Raw genomic sequence first — 11,723 nt, forward strand, 5'->3', positions numbered from 1 at the left:
TCCAGAGGTATATGTGAAAACATGAAATGATGTGAGTTTATGGAATTAGTTTATGTCACCATCAAATGTAACATTCGCCCCTTTGCCCATGACACGGTTGGGTAGATAATCAGAACTATATTAATGCTATAGAAAGCAGAGTGGGGGAAAAAAAGCAGCTGGATGGTCCTCAATAGCCACGATGTGGATCCTGACCCTTTCCCTTTCCCTGGCAGGCACTTCCTCTTTAAGACATCCTCGGGAAGCACACCCCTGTTTAGCAGCTCCTCTCCGGGATACCCTTTGACCTCAGGAACCGTTTACACACCACCACCCCGCCTGCTGCCCCGGAATACTTTCTCCAGGAAGGCCTTCAAGCTGAAGAAGCCCTCCAAATACTGCAGCTGGAAATGCGCCGCCCTGTCGGCCATCGCTGCGGCCCTCGTCTTGGCCATCCTGCTGGCGTATTTCATAGGTAAGTCAGGGCAGTTGTGAGCAGGTGGGGGCGCTGTCGCCGACTTGTGAATGTAGAGGGCCTCTGTTGTCTGTACCATTGGCTTGTTGGCTCCTGAAAGATGTAAAAATGAGTGATGGAGGGGAGTGCTTTTTTCCTCCTGAAATCCATTTCAGTCTGATGAGTTTCTCCTTCATGATTCTAAATGACATTTATCAGAAGTGAAATTAAGCATCCTTACTGTATTCTCTCTTGGAGCTAAGTTGAAAATTGTCATTCCTGCCAACCCGTCCCCCACTCCTCAAGTAGCCTTCTGGTCTCCTCCATCTTGGATTTTAACCCAGGTCTGTGCTCTGAAATTCACGCAGCATTGGTTAACTTCAGACAAAAACCAAATAGAAGAAAAGCAAATCAGCATGCCTAGAACATCATATTGGATGGAAAGCCAAAGCAGCTAGATGATTTTTAGAGCTGGAGAACAGAAACAGGATAGAGAGGCTAGAGCACCCAACCAGGTCTTCATAGGGAATCAGGTCACCCAGACCCAGTGGATCTTGCCCAAGTCCCCTCCTTTGCCTCTGTCCCTTTAGCCTCAAGTCTCATCCCACATGCTGCTGAATCTGAGTCAGGTTCACCTCCCACGCCAGCTGTGATTCTGGGTGGGAGCTCAGGGTATGACTTAGGATAGCAGATTGGTGAAGTTGCTGGGGTGTCTTTCTTTGAATGCCAGGGATGTTGATTTGCATCCGTGGGATGTGGCCTTGTAACTGTGGGAACCAGCAGATGCCAAGAGTTCAGGGACAGGGTGCCCCATGCATTTGAGCATCCTGGGCTAGACACAAAGCCTGCTCGCAGCTCCTGGCCGCAACGAAGTGCCCTCAGCACTGCTACTTTGTCACCTGAACTTGCTAGCGGCAGATCTCCTGGCCCAGGCCGAGGCCACGGTGACATTTGTTAAAGTTTATTTAAAACACTTGATGGTTCTGGCTTGGTCTCAGGGCCGCTCTGTCAGGCCTCCCCAGTTTGGCTGTGCCACGTTGCAAAGCAAACGTATAACCCAGCAGCAAAAAGAGACCAGTTCTAAATCAGCTCATAACACTTCCTATTTACAAGAGGGAAAATAAAAACCATCCCTAACCATTCTGGTTTTGCCCTTTCTCCCAGTGTAAGCCCTCCCTTCTCTCTCACACTTCCTTCATCCTCCGGCAGCCAGCAAGAGAATAAGCTGGTCCAGAACTTCCCAGACCATTATGCCCAAGCTTCCCTGATGGCGGAGAAGGGTGACTGTGCTCCCCCAGAGATCTGGGGCCCTGCCCAAGGCAAACCGCGACAGGCCAAGAACTGATGCGAGGTTTTCACTCTCTCCCATAATGTTGCTATGCTCATCTTAATAGAGAAAAAGGTGTTTTTACAGTCCTCGTCAGTTGCATCTCTCAGGAATGGCCTCTAGAAGTAAGAAAATTGACACTCCGGGGAAACGCACCATGTTGACCCGGGGCTTTGCAAACACCTTTGTGCTCTAAACCCCAGCTCTACATATGGGCTGAGGTCAGATACCCACACACCCCTAGTTGAAGGTCATGCCTGCTTCTCACTTACCTCTTGATGAAGGATGGAGTCATGGATTGACTCGAGGAGGGGCAAGGGCATCTGTTGCACCCTCAATCACTTGAGTGGAATCTTTTGTATCATTAAAGGTAGTTTTGTGTGCTTCCCCAGGTAGCTGTTGGGGAGGAGAAGGGGAGGGGTTGGTGGAAGCAAATTGAACATGCCTTTGGGGTCCTGGCATGATTCAGCTTTGTGTCAGAAACTTCAAAAAGGGTCCATGAGCTCACCTCTCAGGCTTAATGTTCTGCTGGGCCGGTGGGCACCATGGAGAGGCCCAAATACGGAAATTGAGGCACTGCCTGCCTCTGCCAGTACCGTCCCTTGTGTACCTCCTTCTCCACTCGCAGGAGAGAGATAGATGGCTAGTGCCTGAGTTATCGAGCTTGATAGTTAAAATATAATAGCTTTCTGTAGGGTGATCATGGAAAACCCTGTAGCGAGAGTTTAATGTTTTAATTGGGTGTGTAATGATGGATTAGGAAACATATGTGTCCTCAGTCTGGAGGCTACTGGAAGCTGGACCCGAGCATCTTAGGATGGCTTATTAGTTTATAATCCGTCACTTCCTATTATGTATGCTTTAGGTAAGATTATGCTTCGACCCTGGAGTACTGAAGAATTGTTTATGACTCAAAATGAGTGATGGAATGGGCCGATTCACCCAGCAGTAGTGGTGGTGCATAGAGGGCTACAGGGCTCCTCTCCAGAGGTGATGACGGGTCTGCAAGCATGGTGAGGGGTCACGATCTGGAGGACTGGTCATGACCCCAGTGATGCCTTTCTCCTTAGCTTTAACAAAGTTGTTTTCTTTCTGGGTCTTGGTTTCCTAAGTAAAACCTGGGAGTATGATGGTTATTAACGTTCAGAAACTCCAAAGTATGGTGAGGATTAATTAATGTGTATAAATCACTTTAAAGATGAAAGGCAGTATATTATTTATTACGGAGCTGCAGGGGCACAAACAGTGCATTGAAAACACAGAGAAAAGTGCCGTCAGGAGCAACACGTGATTGTGCCTACCTAGAAGACAAGCCATCAGGGAGAACAGAAGGACAACATAAAAATCAAAGCCTTCCTGTTAAGGAGGCCGAAGTTTTTAAGGCCTGAGCCCACACTAGCTCGTACACGACCCTGTGTTCCACTGGAACATGACAGGTCCTGAAATTGAAACGTCAACTGCAGGACATTTATGGACAGGCACTGGGTTCAGGCCTGCCAGGAACTGCAACAAATAGGCCAAATTATCTTCCTTGCATGTTGAAACCTGCATGAAGTCTTTCCAGAAATGAGCAATTTGGAAACGTTCAGCCCCATGACAAATTCTTCCATAGACCCAGCCTGTGGGTGGGTGTAAATCAGCATAACACCAGCCCTCTGGCAAAATGGAAGACGTGAGCCTTTACCAGCTCAGGAGAGGTCCTCCAGTTCCTGTTCGCACAGCTCAGGTCAGAGATCTTTTATGATACACTCTTCCAGCAGATTCTCCCGATGCCAGATTCTCCCAGTGTACGAAACATCCTAAAATGAATTCCTCTGAAAAGCTGTACAAACCACTAGGGGACTATTTTGTGCGTTAACTCAGCCCCTGGCCCAAATGGTTCCTACAGGGAAGACGGGTTTAGAAGAATTTGGCCGTGAAACGCAAGAGAGCTTCCTGCTCGGGAAGCTGTCTGTTATCCTTGGGCAGCTCAAGTACTTTCATTGCCTGCAACACCAGAAATCCCTCTGGATCCCTAAGTTTCTAAATCATGTGACCAGCCTAGTGTTTCTCACCTGTGTTATGCCAACTCTACCATGTTTTTATCCTTATAGGGTACATACAGTAACTGGTTAGAGTCTTCTATTTGTTTAGAACTGTACGCTTTTCCATTTAAAGCACTTTTATATTACTATTAAACTTGAACCATACCCCCAGCCCCCAACATACACTCTGGCAGAAAATGAAATTGGCGTATTACAATCATTTGACAAGAAGTGATGCTGAGGCCCAGAGGGTCTCAAGTCACATGGCTAGTTAGTTGCAGGGCCAGGACTAGGCGCTTGGTCTCCTGATGCCTAGTCTAACATCCTTCCCTTGACTGCTCTCTACTAAACATCACAGTTGGCCAGATTTCCCAAATACTGCATAAAACCTCAGTCATCCTTTTTGTAGCATCAATTCCCCTTACCTAATTCTGTCCTTATCAGCAAGGGAGAGTAGTTGGTTCCCCTCCTTCCTGAATTCGTCTTCTAACGAAGTGTACAAAAGCCACATCTCCTTGGTCTCCTAACCTGTCCTCATATTTCTGCTTTCCCAAATATCTTCTATTACAGAGACCAGAAAACTTTTTCTGTCAAGAACCAGATAGTAAATATTTTTGATTTTGTGGGTCAAACAGTCTGTTACAACTTCTCAACGTTGCCGTTGTAATTCAAAAGCAGCCCCAGACAGTGTGTAAACAAATGGGCATGGCTTTGTTCCAGGCGTCTTTAATTGTGGACACAGAAATTTGAATTTTATGTACTTTTCCTGTGTCGTGAAATGTTATTCTTTTGATTTTTTTCAACTGTTTAAAATGTAAAACTCTCCCCTAGCTCCATGTGCCGTTGCCAGAGTTTGCCAACCCCCGTCTGATTGTATTACTGTTCTTTTCCTAAGAGTACCTTTTCAGAGTGTTTCCACCTTTATAAAAAGAAAAGAAAACAAACAAACAATCAAAAACATAATGCTATCAAATTGGCTAAGAGGCCACTCATACGTCCACTGTAAATGGAGCAGGTGATTGCCTGCAATCCCGTTACATAATGAATAATTACATCTGATTTTTGACCCAAACCAAAAGTAGAAAAAGCAAGTTCCTTTTCTCTTTAAAAAACTTTCTATAAGATAAAAATTTCCATCCCAACAGACTGCTTGAAACACTGCCCCAACTCATGGATGGAGTAGAATCGCCGAGGTATTTTGCCACATACTCACTTGTCCTCAATCTTCAGTTACCATAGGTGTCTCTGCAAAACCATTGCCTGTTTTTAAAGATGACTCAGTGCCTGATGCCTAGTTTGTTGAGGTTTTCTAACAGGTCGTAACAATGCTGGGTCCCTGAATGACATCATTGCTTTCTTGTCCCAGGTTAACATTGGCTAGATCTCATTTCCTTAAAAGGCACCAACGTTCTTGCAGGGCTACCCCCCATCAAGGAAGAAAGATGCTTGCAGTGTATGACTTTGCTGTTTAAATCCAGATAATCCTCCAAATTCTAAGACGAGTGTCAACAGAACAGTTCAGCATGACACAGGATTCAGACCGTCACCCCTGAGTTAAAAACAAGTCTTCTGTCAAAAACTCTTCACGTGGCTGGGAAAGGAAGGGTGGCAGAGAGAAAGATAAGAGCATTTATGTCATCCTAAATTAGTTTTTAGCTCTTCAGATCCCTGCCAAACTAATATATATATGTGTGTGTGTGTGTGTGCGTGTGTGTGTGTGTGTGTGTGTGCTAGAAAGTCACCTTGTCTCTTTTCACTACAGTAATTCCTGCCAAATATGAAATACTATGTTTTAAGTAAGCCGTTCACCGCTCTGTCTTCTGCCACTCTCACTTTGATCTGGGAAGAACGCGGGCCATCAACATGTCAGGATGTTAAAAGTGTGGTAATTTGGGGTGCTTTCAGTTTCTTTTGAAAACAATGAGAGATTATTTTCTATGGAAACTAAAAGCCTACAATGTGTTTAAAGTTGCTACACTTGGAAATTGATGTGTTGAGACTCACAGCTGATGAATCCTGCGCTCTCAGCTGCTATTTTGTGTATTCCCGTCTTGCTGAATAGAGCAGGTTTGGGGGGAAACATAAAGAAAATGACAGAAACTGATGACGTCAGTTTAACCTGGCATCCTTCATGAGGACAGAGCCTAGGAAAAATGTCAGCTCTCTCTTTCAAACTCACTGCTCTTTGACTATCCAGAGAAACACTAAACCTTCCCCTCCTGTATGAATTCCAGATTATATATTTATCTCCCATTATCTAAAGGGCAAAATGCTAATGATGATGTCTGAGCAATCCGGCAAATAACATTTCCACCCAATTCCCCGGCCCCAGACGGTCCAACCTCACAGTCGACCACGCAGAGAAAAAGAGAACTGCCCGCAAGTTAAGTCAGGGGACCCAGTTATGTTATCCGTTCCATGTTAGTAGCAGACTTTTTATCTAATAGATATGCTCATGTGCTCTTAACCAGATAATAAAGTCCTGTCAGTGTCTCCACACTGGTGCGTCTCTGGCAGTGGGACTGCCATTTCCTAATTGTATACCTGATTTCAGAGGGTCTGTCGACTTATTACGGAAAGTCAATTAAGTCATGAGCTAGGTCTTCATCACCTAGCCACCACATGGCAACATTTGTATCTCACGTTTGACATTCAGAAAAATGAGTTCCTCTGCTGAGGGGGCGGAAGTGTTTGTGCTTTTCTCCCCAAGGTGCCCGTCAGAAATCAAAGTAGTCAGGGGTCAGATGGAGGGATACGTTAGGAGTCTGAGATTAACACATACACACTACTACATACAAAATAGGCAAACAACAAAGACCTACTGAATAGCACGGGGAACTATATTCAGTATCCTGTAATAACCTATAATGGAAAAGAATCTGAAAAAGAACAGATACGTACATATAAATATATATATATATGTATATATAATTGAATCACTTTGCACCTGAAAGTAACACAACATTGTAAATCAACTACACTTCAATAAAAAAAAAATAGTAAGAAATAAGGAATCAAGCTAGTCGGCCAATACAGGGCTTTCCACCCTCCTGGGTGGACTTGATCGGTGAGAATGAGGACGCAATTTTTGGTTCCAACTTAATAGAGCGTCTTAATGCAAAACCAGGAAGGAGGGAGTAAGTGCTATACCCCAGGTTCCCAAGGACCACAGTAAGGAAATGGGATACTGTTATCATCTCCCAGCCCAGGACTTTGTGCCTCCATGACGTATGTGTCGGGTGGATGAGGATGGAGTGTCCACCACCTATCTGTCCCTTGAGTCACCATGCAGTTCTGTCCTGGACTTCCTCTGTAGCAGTTCTCTCTCTAGTAGTCATTGGTCCTGAAGCAGTAATGAGACACTGTTGTCTCTGTCTCCACACACTCTGTTTATTTGTCTGGATCACTTAGGGGGGTCACCAAGCGCACAGATCCCCATTTCCTAAGTCTTTCATTTGTTCATTTATTTGTACTTGCTTCATGATTTAAGATTCTGGGCACAGCTTTGAATGTACTGTAGATAGGTATTATTTCATTCTACATTTTACCTAGAACACAGTTGCAGAGGTTCTCGCCCTGCCTTGGTAATTACAAAAGAAACAGCTTGTTGTAATGGAAAGTACATACTTGGGCTTTGGTGTCAGAGAGACCTGGGTTCAAATTCTGATGTATATACTTAAAAACCATATGACTATGGGCTTGCTGTTTAATCTCCCTGCACCTGAGTTTCCCATACAAGAAAACAGGGATAACTCCTACCTTGTAAAGATGCTTCAAGTATTCCCTGAAATGATACATGCATACAGTTTTCTTCAAATCCAGTATGTCATCGTGTATGAGAAGTGTCATTATTGTTCGTATCCCCAAGGAGAGAAAAGGTTATCAGTCAAATATGGCATGATTCCTTAGCATTTATAATATGTATTTTTAGAAGGAGGTAGACACAGACCACCTGAATTGATATACAACCCTGTGTATAGATAGGTCCACAGTCACACCAGCAGACCAGTGTGCTGCCTGACCAGCCTCAGTTGTAAGAAAACACTAATTTTGAAGGAGCATTCTGATTCCAGAGATGTGAAAATGTGAACAGAATTTGAATCTTAGAACTGGTGAAATATGGTGGTACCTGGCATACAATAAAAGCTTAACTAGAAGGAGTTATTGTGATTATTGTATTGGTTACCATACTCCTAGGGCAGGTCCAGTGAGAAGCCTAGAACAGGTCCTTGGGTCATTGTATCCTCAAAACAGTGCCTAGCACCTTGTAAGCGATCAATAAATATTTGTTGAGTTAATGAACGCTAATTAGGGTTAGGGCTGAGTTGAACCATGTGTGGAGGGCATTTGTCAAGTACCCAGAATCCCTGATTTCTAGTTCTACTCGTTCCCCATGTCAAGGGAAGTTGCTGGCTCCCTGATGTTGTAATTGCCTCTGTTCCCAAATTGCGTCTCCAAGTTACAAAGTGTTTAGGCAAAGGAACAGTTAAGTTAGGTGGGCTGTGTAAGTACCACATTGAAACCCTCTAGCAGGAACCTGTGATTCCCTGAAATCAAGAGAGCTAGCTGAGTGAAACTGGGAAGTGCTTGTGTCTGGCACACAACCACCGTTTGGCACTCATATTCCAAAAGTGTAGCAGGATTCAGTTGGAGTTCAAGGTGAAGAAGCAAATAATGGCATAAATCTGAAAGTCGGCTGGCTGCTTCTCCGTAAATGAGGATGTGCTAAGAAATGAAAGCAATCGCTACAAGGCAGCAAGTAGAGAAGGGAACCATTATATGGTGAATTAGGTCTGTGTACACAAGCCATACAGAATCTTTTGTGCTCCGAAATGCCCTGTTTAGCAGTGTAGCTCAGAAACTTGACCCCAAAGCAAACTTTTAAGACATTCGTATTTCCCTTGAGGTCACCTTAAACCAGACTTCTTGTGTCCTTCATGGAAAATGCCTTTAGAGAAAATTCATAACTTGGTTGTAAAGAATAGACACTCAGAATTTTGGCCTGAGCCCTTTTGTCATCAAATAAATCTTTTATGAAATTGATGTCTCATAATAAGATACTCTGCATTAGGAGAGCAAATGGTCCATCAACTATATTAATATATTTAATATTACCATAAAAGAGAGGATAATGCATTGCACGTTCCACTAATTTCATTTTTTATCTTACTGACTTCTAGCCTTAAATACGTAAATATCAGAATGTTTCAGAAAATAGTCCTAAGCTACATGTTGATAAGAAAAGAGCTTTGCGGAGGAAAATAATACCCTCCGTTCTTGGAGAGAGAAAGGAAGGTATACATACGATATATAATACGTATCATCTTTCAAAGGCGTTTTCTTTTTTTTTTTTCCTAAAAATCAGAGCTATGGATGAGAAGGGAGGAGCTTTGCCTCCAGTCTTTACATTTCTTTCATCAGTACTGCACAGCGGTTAGGGAAGTTCCTTCCCTTGGGATGGGTTTTCATTGGAGTTAGGTCATTTATGGGAAGATTTGTGCAAACATGTTTGGCACTCCCCTTAGGGACTCTGATCTTTGTAAAAGAAAGGTATATTGCCTTGCTTTGGCCTTTGCAGTCATGATGCAGTTCTATCAGTTTGCTTGCTTACGTTACACCATGAGCGTTTTAGAGGCACGTTTATGAAGTTTAGATTAGGCTTGGTCGTATTCCACAGGGAAAGGCAGTGTGTCAAATGCTTTCTGCTCTTCAGACCATGATAAACAAGAGGACATCTTTCAAGGAAGTTCAGTGTGCCCTTGAGTTAGATGCATTTTGGAAATGGGCTTTAAGGCTCCCTTATGCCCCCAGTTTTACAAACATTGACTTCTGGGGTATTAGCTAAATTAGAGTACATGTGTTTCATAAGCTGATTTGTAGAGTTTCTGAATCTCAAGAGAGTTGTGGGGTAAAGACTTTTTTTGCCATGAAGAAAATTCGTATAACTTTGTATATTAATTTCATGTATTATTAATTTTATATTAATTTAAAATTTATTAAATTTATTACATTAATTTTATGTTTTTCCATTGGGCAAGAAATGTTATTTAGGTGAGTTACCGTCTGGTCACATTGTATGTTGGAATCTGCTGACGAGCCTCAGATTCTAGGACATTTTTACTTGAAATTTTTTCCTAGACCTAGAGTCTCATAAGTAACCCCATAAACTAGTACAGTTAGTAGGAAAGCTTAGAGCCTGGGTAAGTTATGTTTTGCACAACGCGTGCCATGATGTTAATCAGACACATAAAACAGTGATAGAGGCGTCTGAGTTTCAGTTTTTCCCAGATCCAACAGGGAACAGAAGCTTTTATACTAAAAAGCTTTGGTATCAACTCGTCGGTATGAATCAGTGCTCAGCTATCCTTTTCTTCCCCTAGAAATGTGGAGTGGTCTAACCATTTTACAATAAGAAACTGAGGAGATCTGTGTCAATTTTTATGCAGTCTGGTTTTGTCCAGTGAAGGCATTATCTCCTCCTGAAGTTACTTTAACAACCATAAAGCTCCCCAATAAAAAAGCTTACACTCTGTGGGACCACAGCAGTGACAAGAGAAGAGCCAAAGAAAGAAGAATAAATACTAAAACGAGTGGGATGAAATTAAGGCGAGAAGTAAGAACAAGGCAGAAGAAGCTGTGAATAGAATAATTAGAAATGTTACCTAGCAATGCAAACTGTGAAGTGCCGCGTATCAAGCAGGGTAAAACATGGCACAATTAAAAGACACAAGTATGGTGAAAAAATGACACCCAGCATACCAAGTTACACATAATCTGCACAATTTCTCCAAGCAGTACATCCGGGCAAGGTAATGAGATGAAGAGCTATCGTTGAGAATTGCTTGGAGGTGCTGTTGCACCACCTCATCTTACATCATTAGACTTTTGGTTCCCTCATGAGCTACTTAGATAAATAACAGTAGACAGTTCGACATTTATCCAAATAAACCAGAAAGCTACCATGGTAAAGGAAATTGAATTTATAGACACGGTAGGCTCTTGCCTAATAGACGAGAGTAATGTGTTCAATGATGAACATCAATCTATATTTCAAATACAGTGTATGAAGGGGGGCCTCTCAAAACACCTCCCTCCTACAAAATCATTTCTCACTAAGGTTGGTTTATCTTCCCTTGTGTCTAATTGCTATCCATGTAATTCTGCTACCATCTCTGCTACTGCAAGTGATGTAAGAGATGGAAAGAATGAATGTGGGTATTGGTTCCCAGGACAGCATTGAAAGTTGGGGGTTAGGAAAATCACTTTTGTTTTAGAGTGTTGTCTTTGGAATAACCCTTGAAGCCAGAGGGCAAGGATATTTGTTTTTCATCAAGTGAGGGCATTCTCCAAAGTCTTCTTTTCGATCTTGATCAAAAATCAACATGAGGAAGGAGAACTCTTTTAGATCAGATCTTTTCTTTGCCTTAGTTTGTAATCTTCATGGTGTAAAAAAAAAAAAAAAAAAAAGGTCCAGTAGAGACTATTTGAGGTTACCCTTCAATTTTAGCTCCCAGTCCAATTCAATGGATTTATGAACTTCCAACATTTAGGAAAGTTTCCTAATTCCTCATTGGGCAGGTCTTGGTCTAGGACAGGACATGGGTATGCCCAGGCTGATAGCCACTCACGACTTACCCAGGTCCTGGCTGGTGGTATGGGGACAGAGAGTGGGGCAGTGAAAGAGAAGGGACCGGAGCTCACCTCTTCTAGTTGGCATGTGTGTAAATGATTCCACACACCACTACTCCCCCAGACACTGTCCTGAATAGTCTGGTCAGAAACACTTTCTATTATGTGCATATTTTAGTGAACTGTTTTGACATGTAAATTTGGTCTGACTTTAAGGAAACCAACTTCCAATCCTGCTTCGAAAGGTTTGCACATGTTTCTTTATCTGCTCGATATGACTGTCCCTCCTGTTTCTCTTCTCCCCCCCCTC

The 11,723-nt window shown here is 42.9% G+C and overlaps 1 protein-coding gene across 6 annotated transcripts in view; it reads left to right on the top strand.

The window, feature by feature from the left end:
- The window catches only part of TENM2 (teneurin transmembrane protein 2), a 1,209,082-nt gene that overhangs the window by 918,293 nt on the left and 279,066 nt on the right, over window positions 1-11,723 (top strand). For all 6 annotated transcript variants that reach the window (XM_029218183.1, XM_029218182.1, XM_029218184.1 and 3 more), the window contains one exon: window positions 216-454. In XM_029218183.1, the coding sequence (XP_029074016.1) occupies window positions 216-454 (239 nt within the window). The remainder of the gene's footprint in view (window positions 1-215; window positions 455-11,723) is intronic.

Source organism: Monodon monoceros, unplaced genomic scaffold (genome assembly GCF_005190385.1).
Source record: "Monodon monoceros isolate NGI ecotype Baffin Bay Population unplaced genomic scaffold, NGI_Narwhal_1 Super_Scaffold_12, whole genome shotgun sequence".
NCBI classification, from domain to species: Eukaryota; Metazoa; Chordata; class Mammalia; order Artiodactyla; family Monodontidae; genus Monodon; species Monodon monoceros.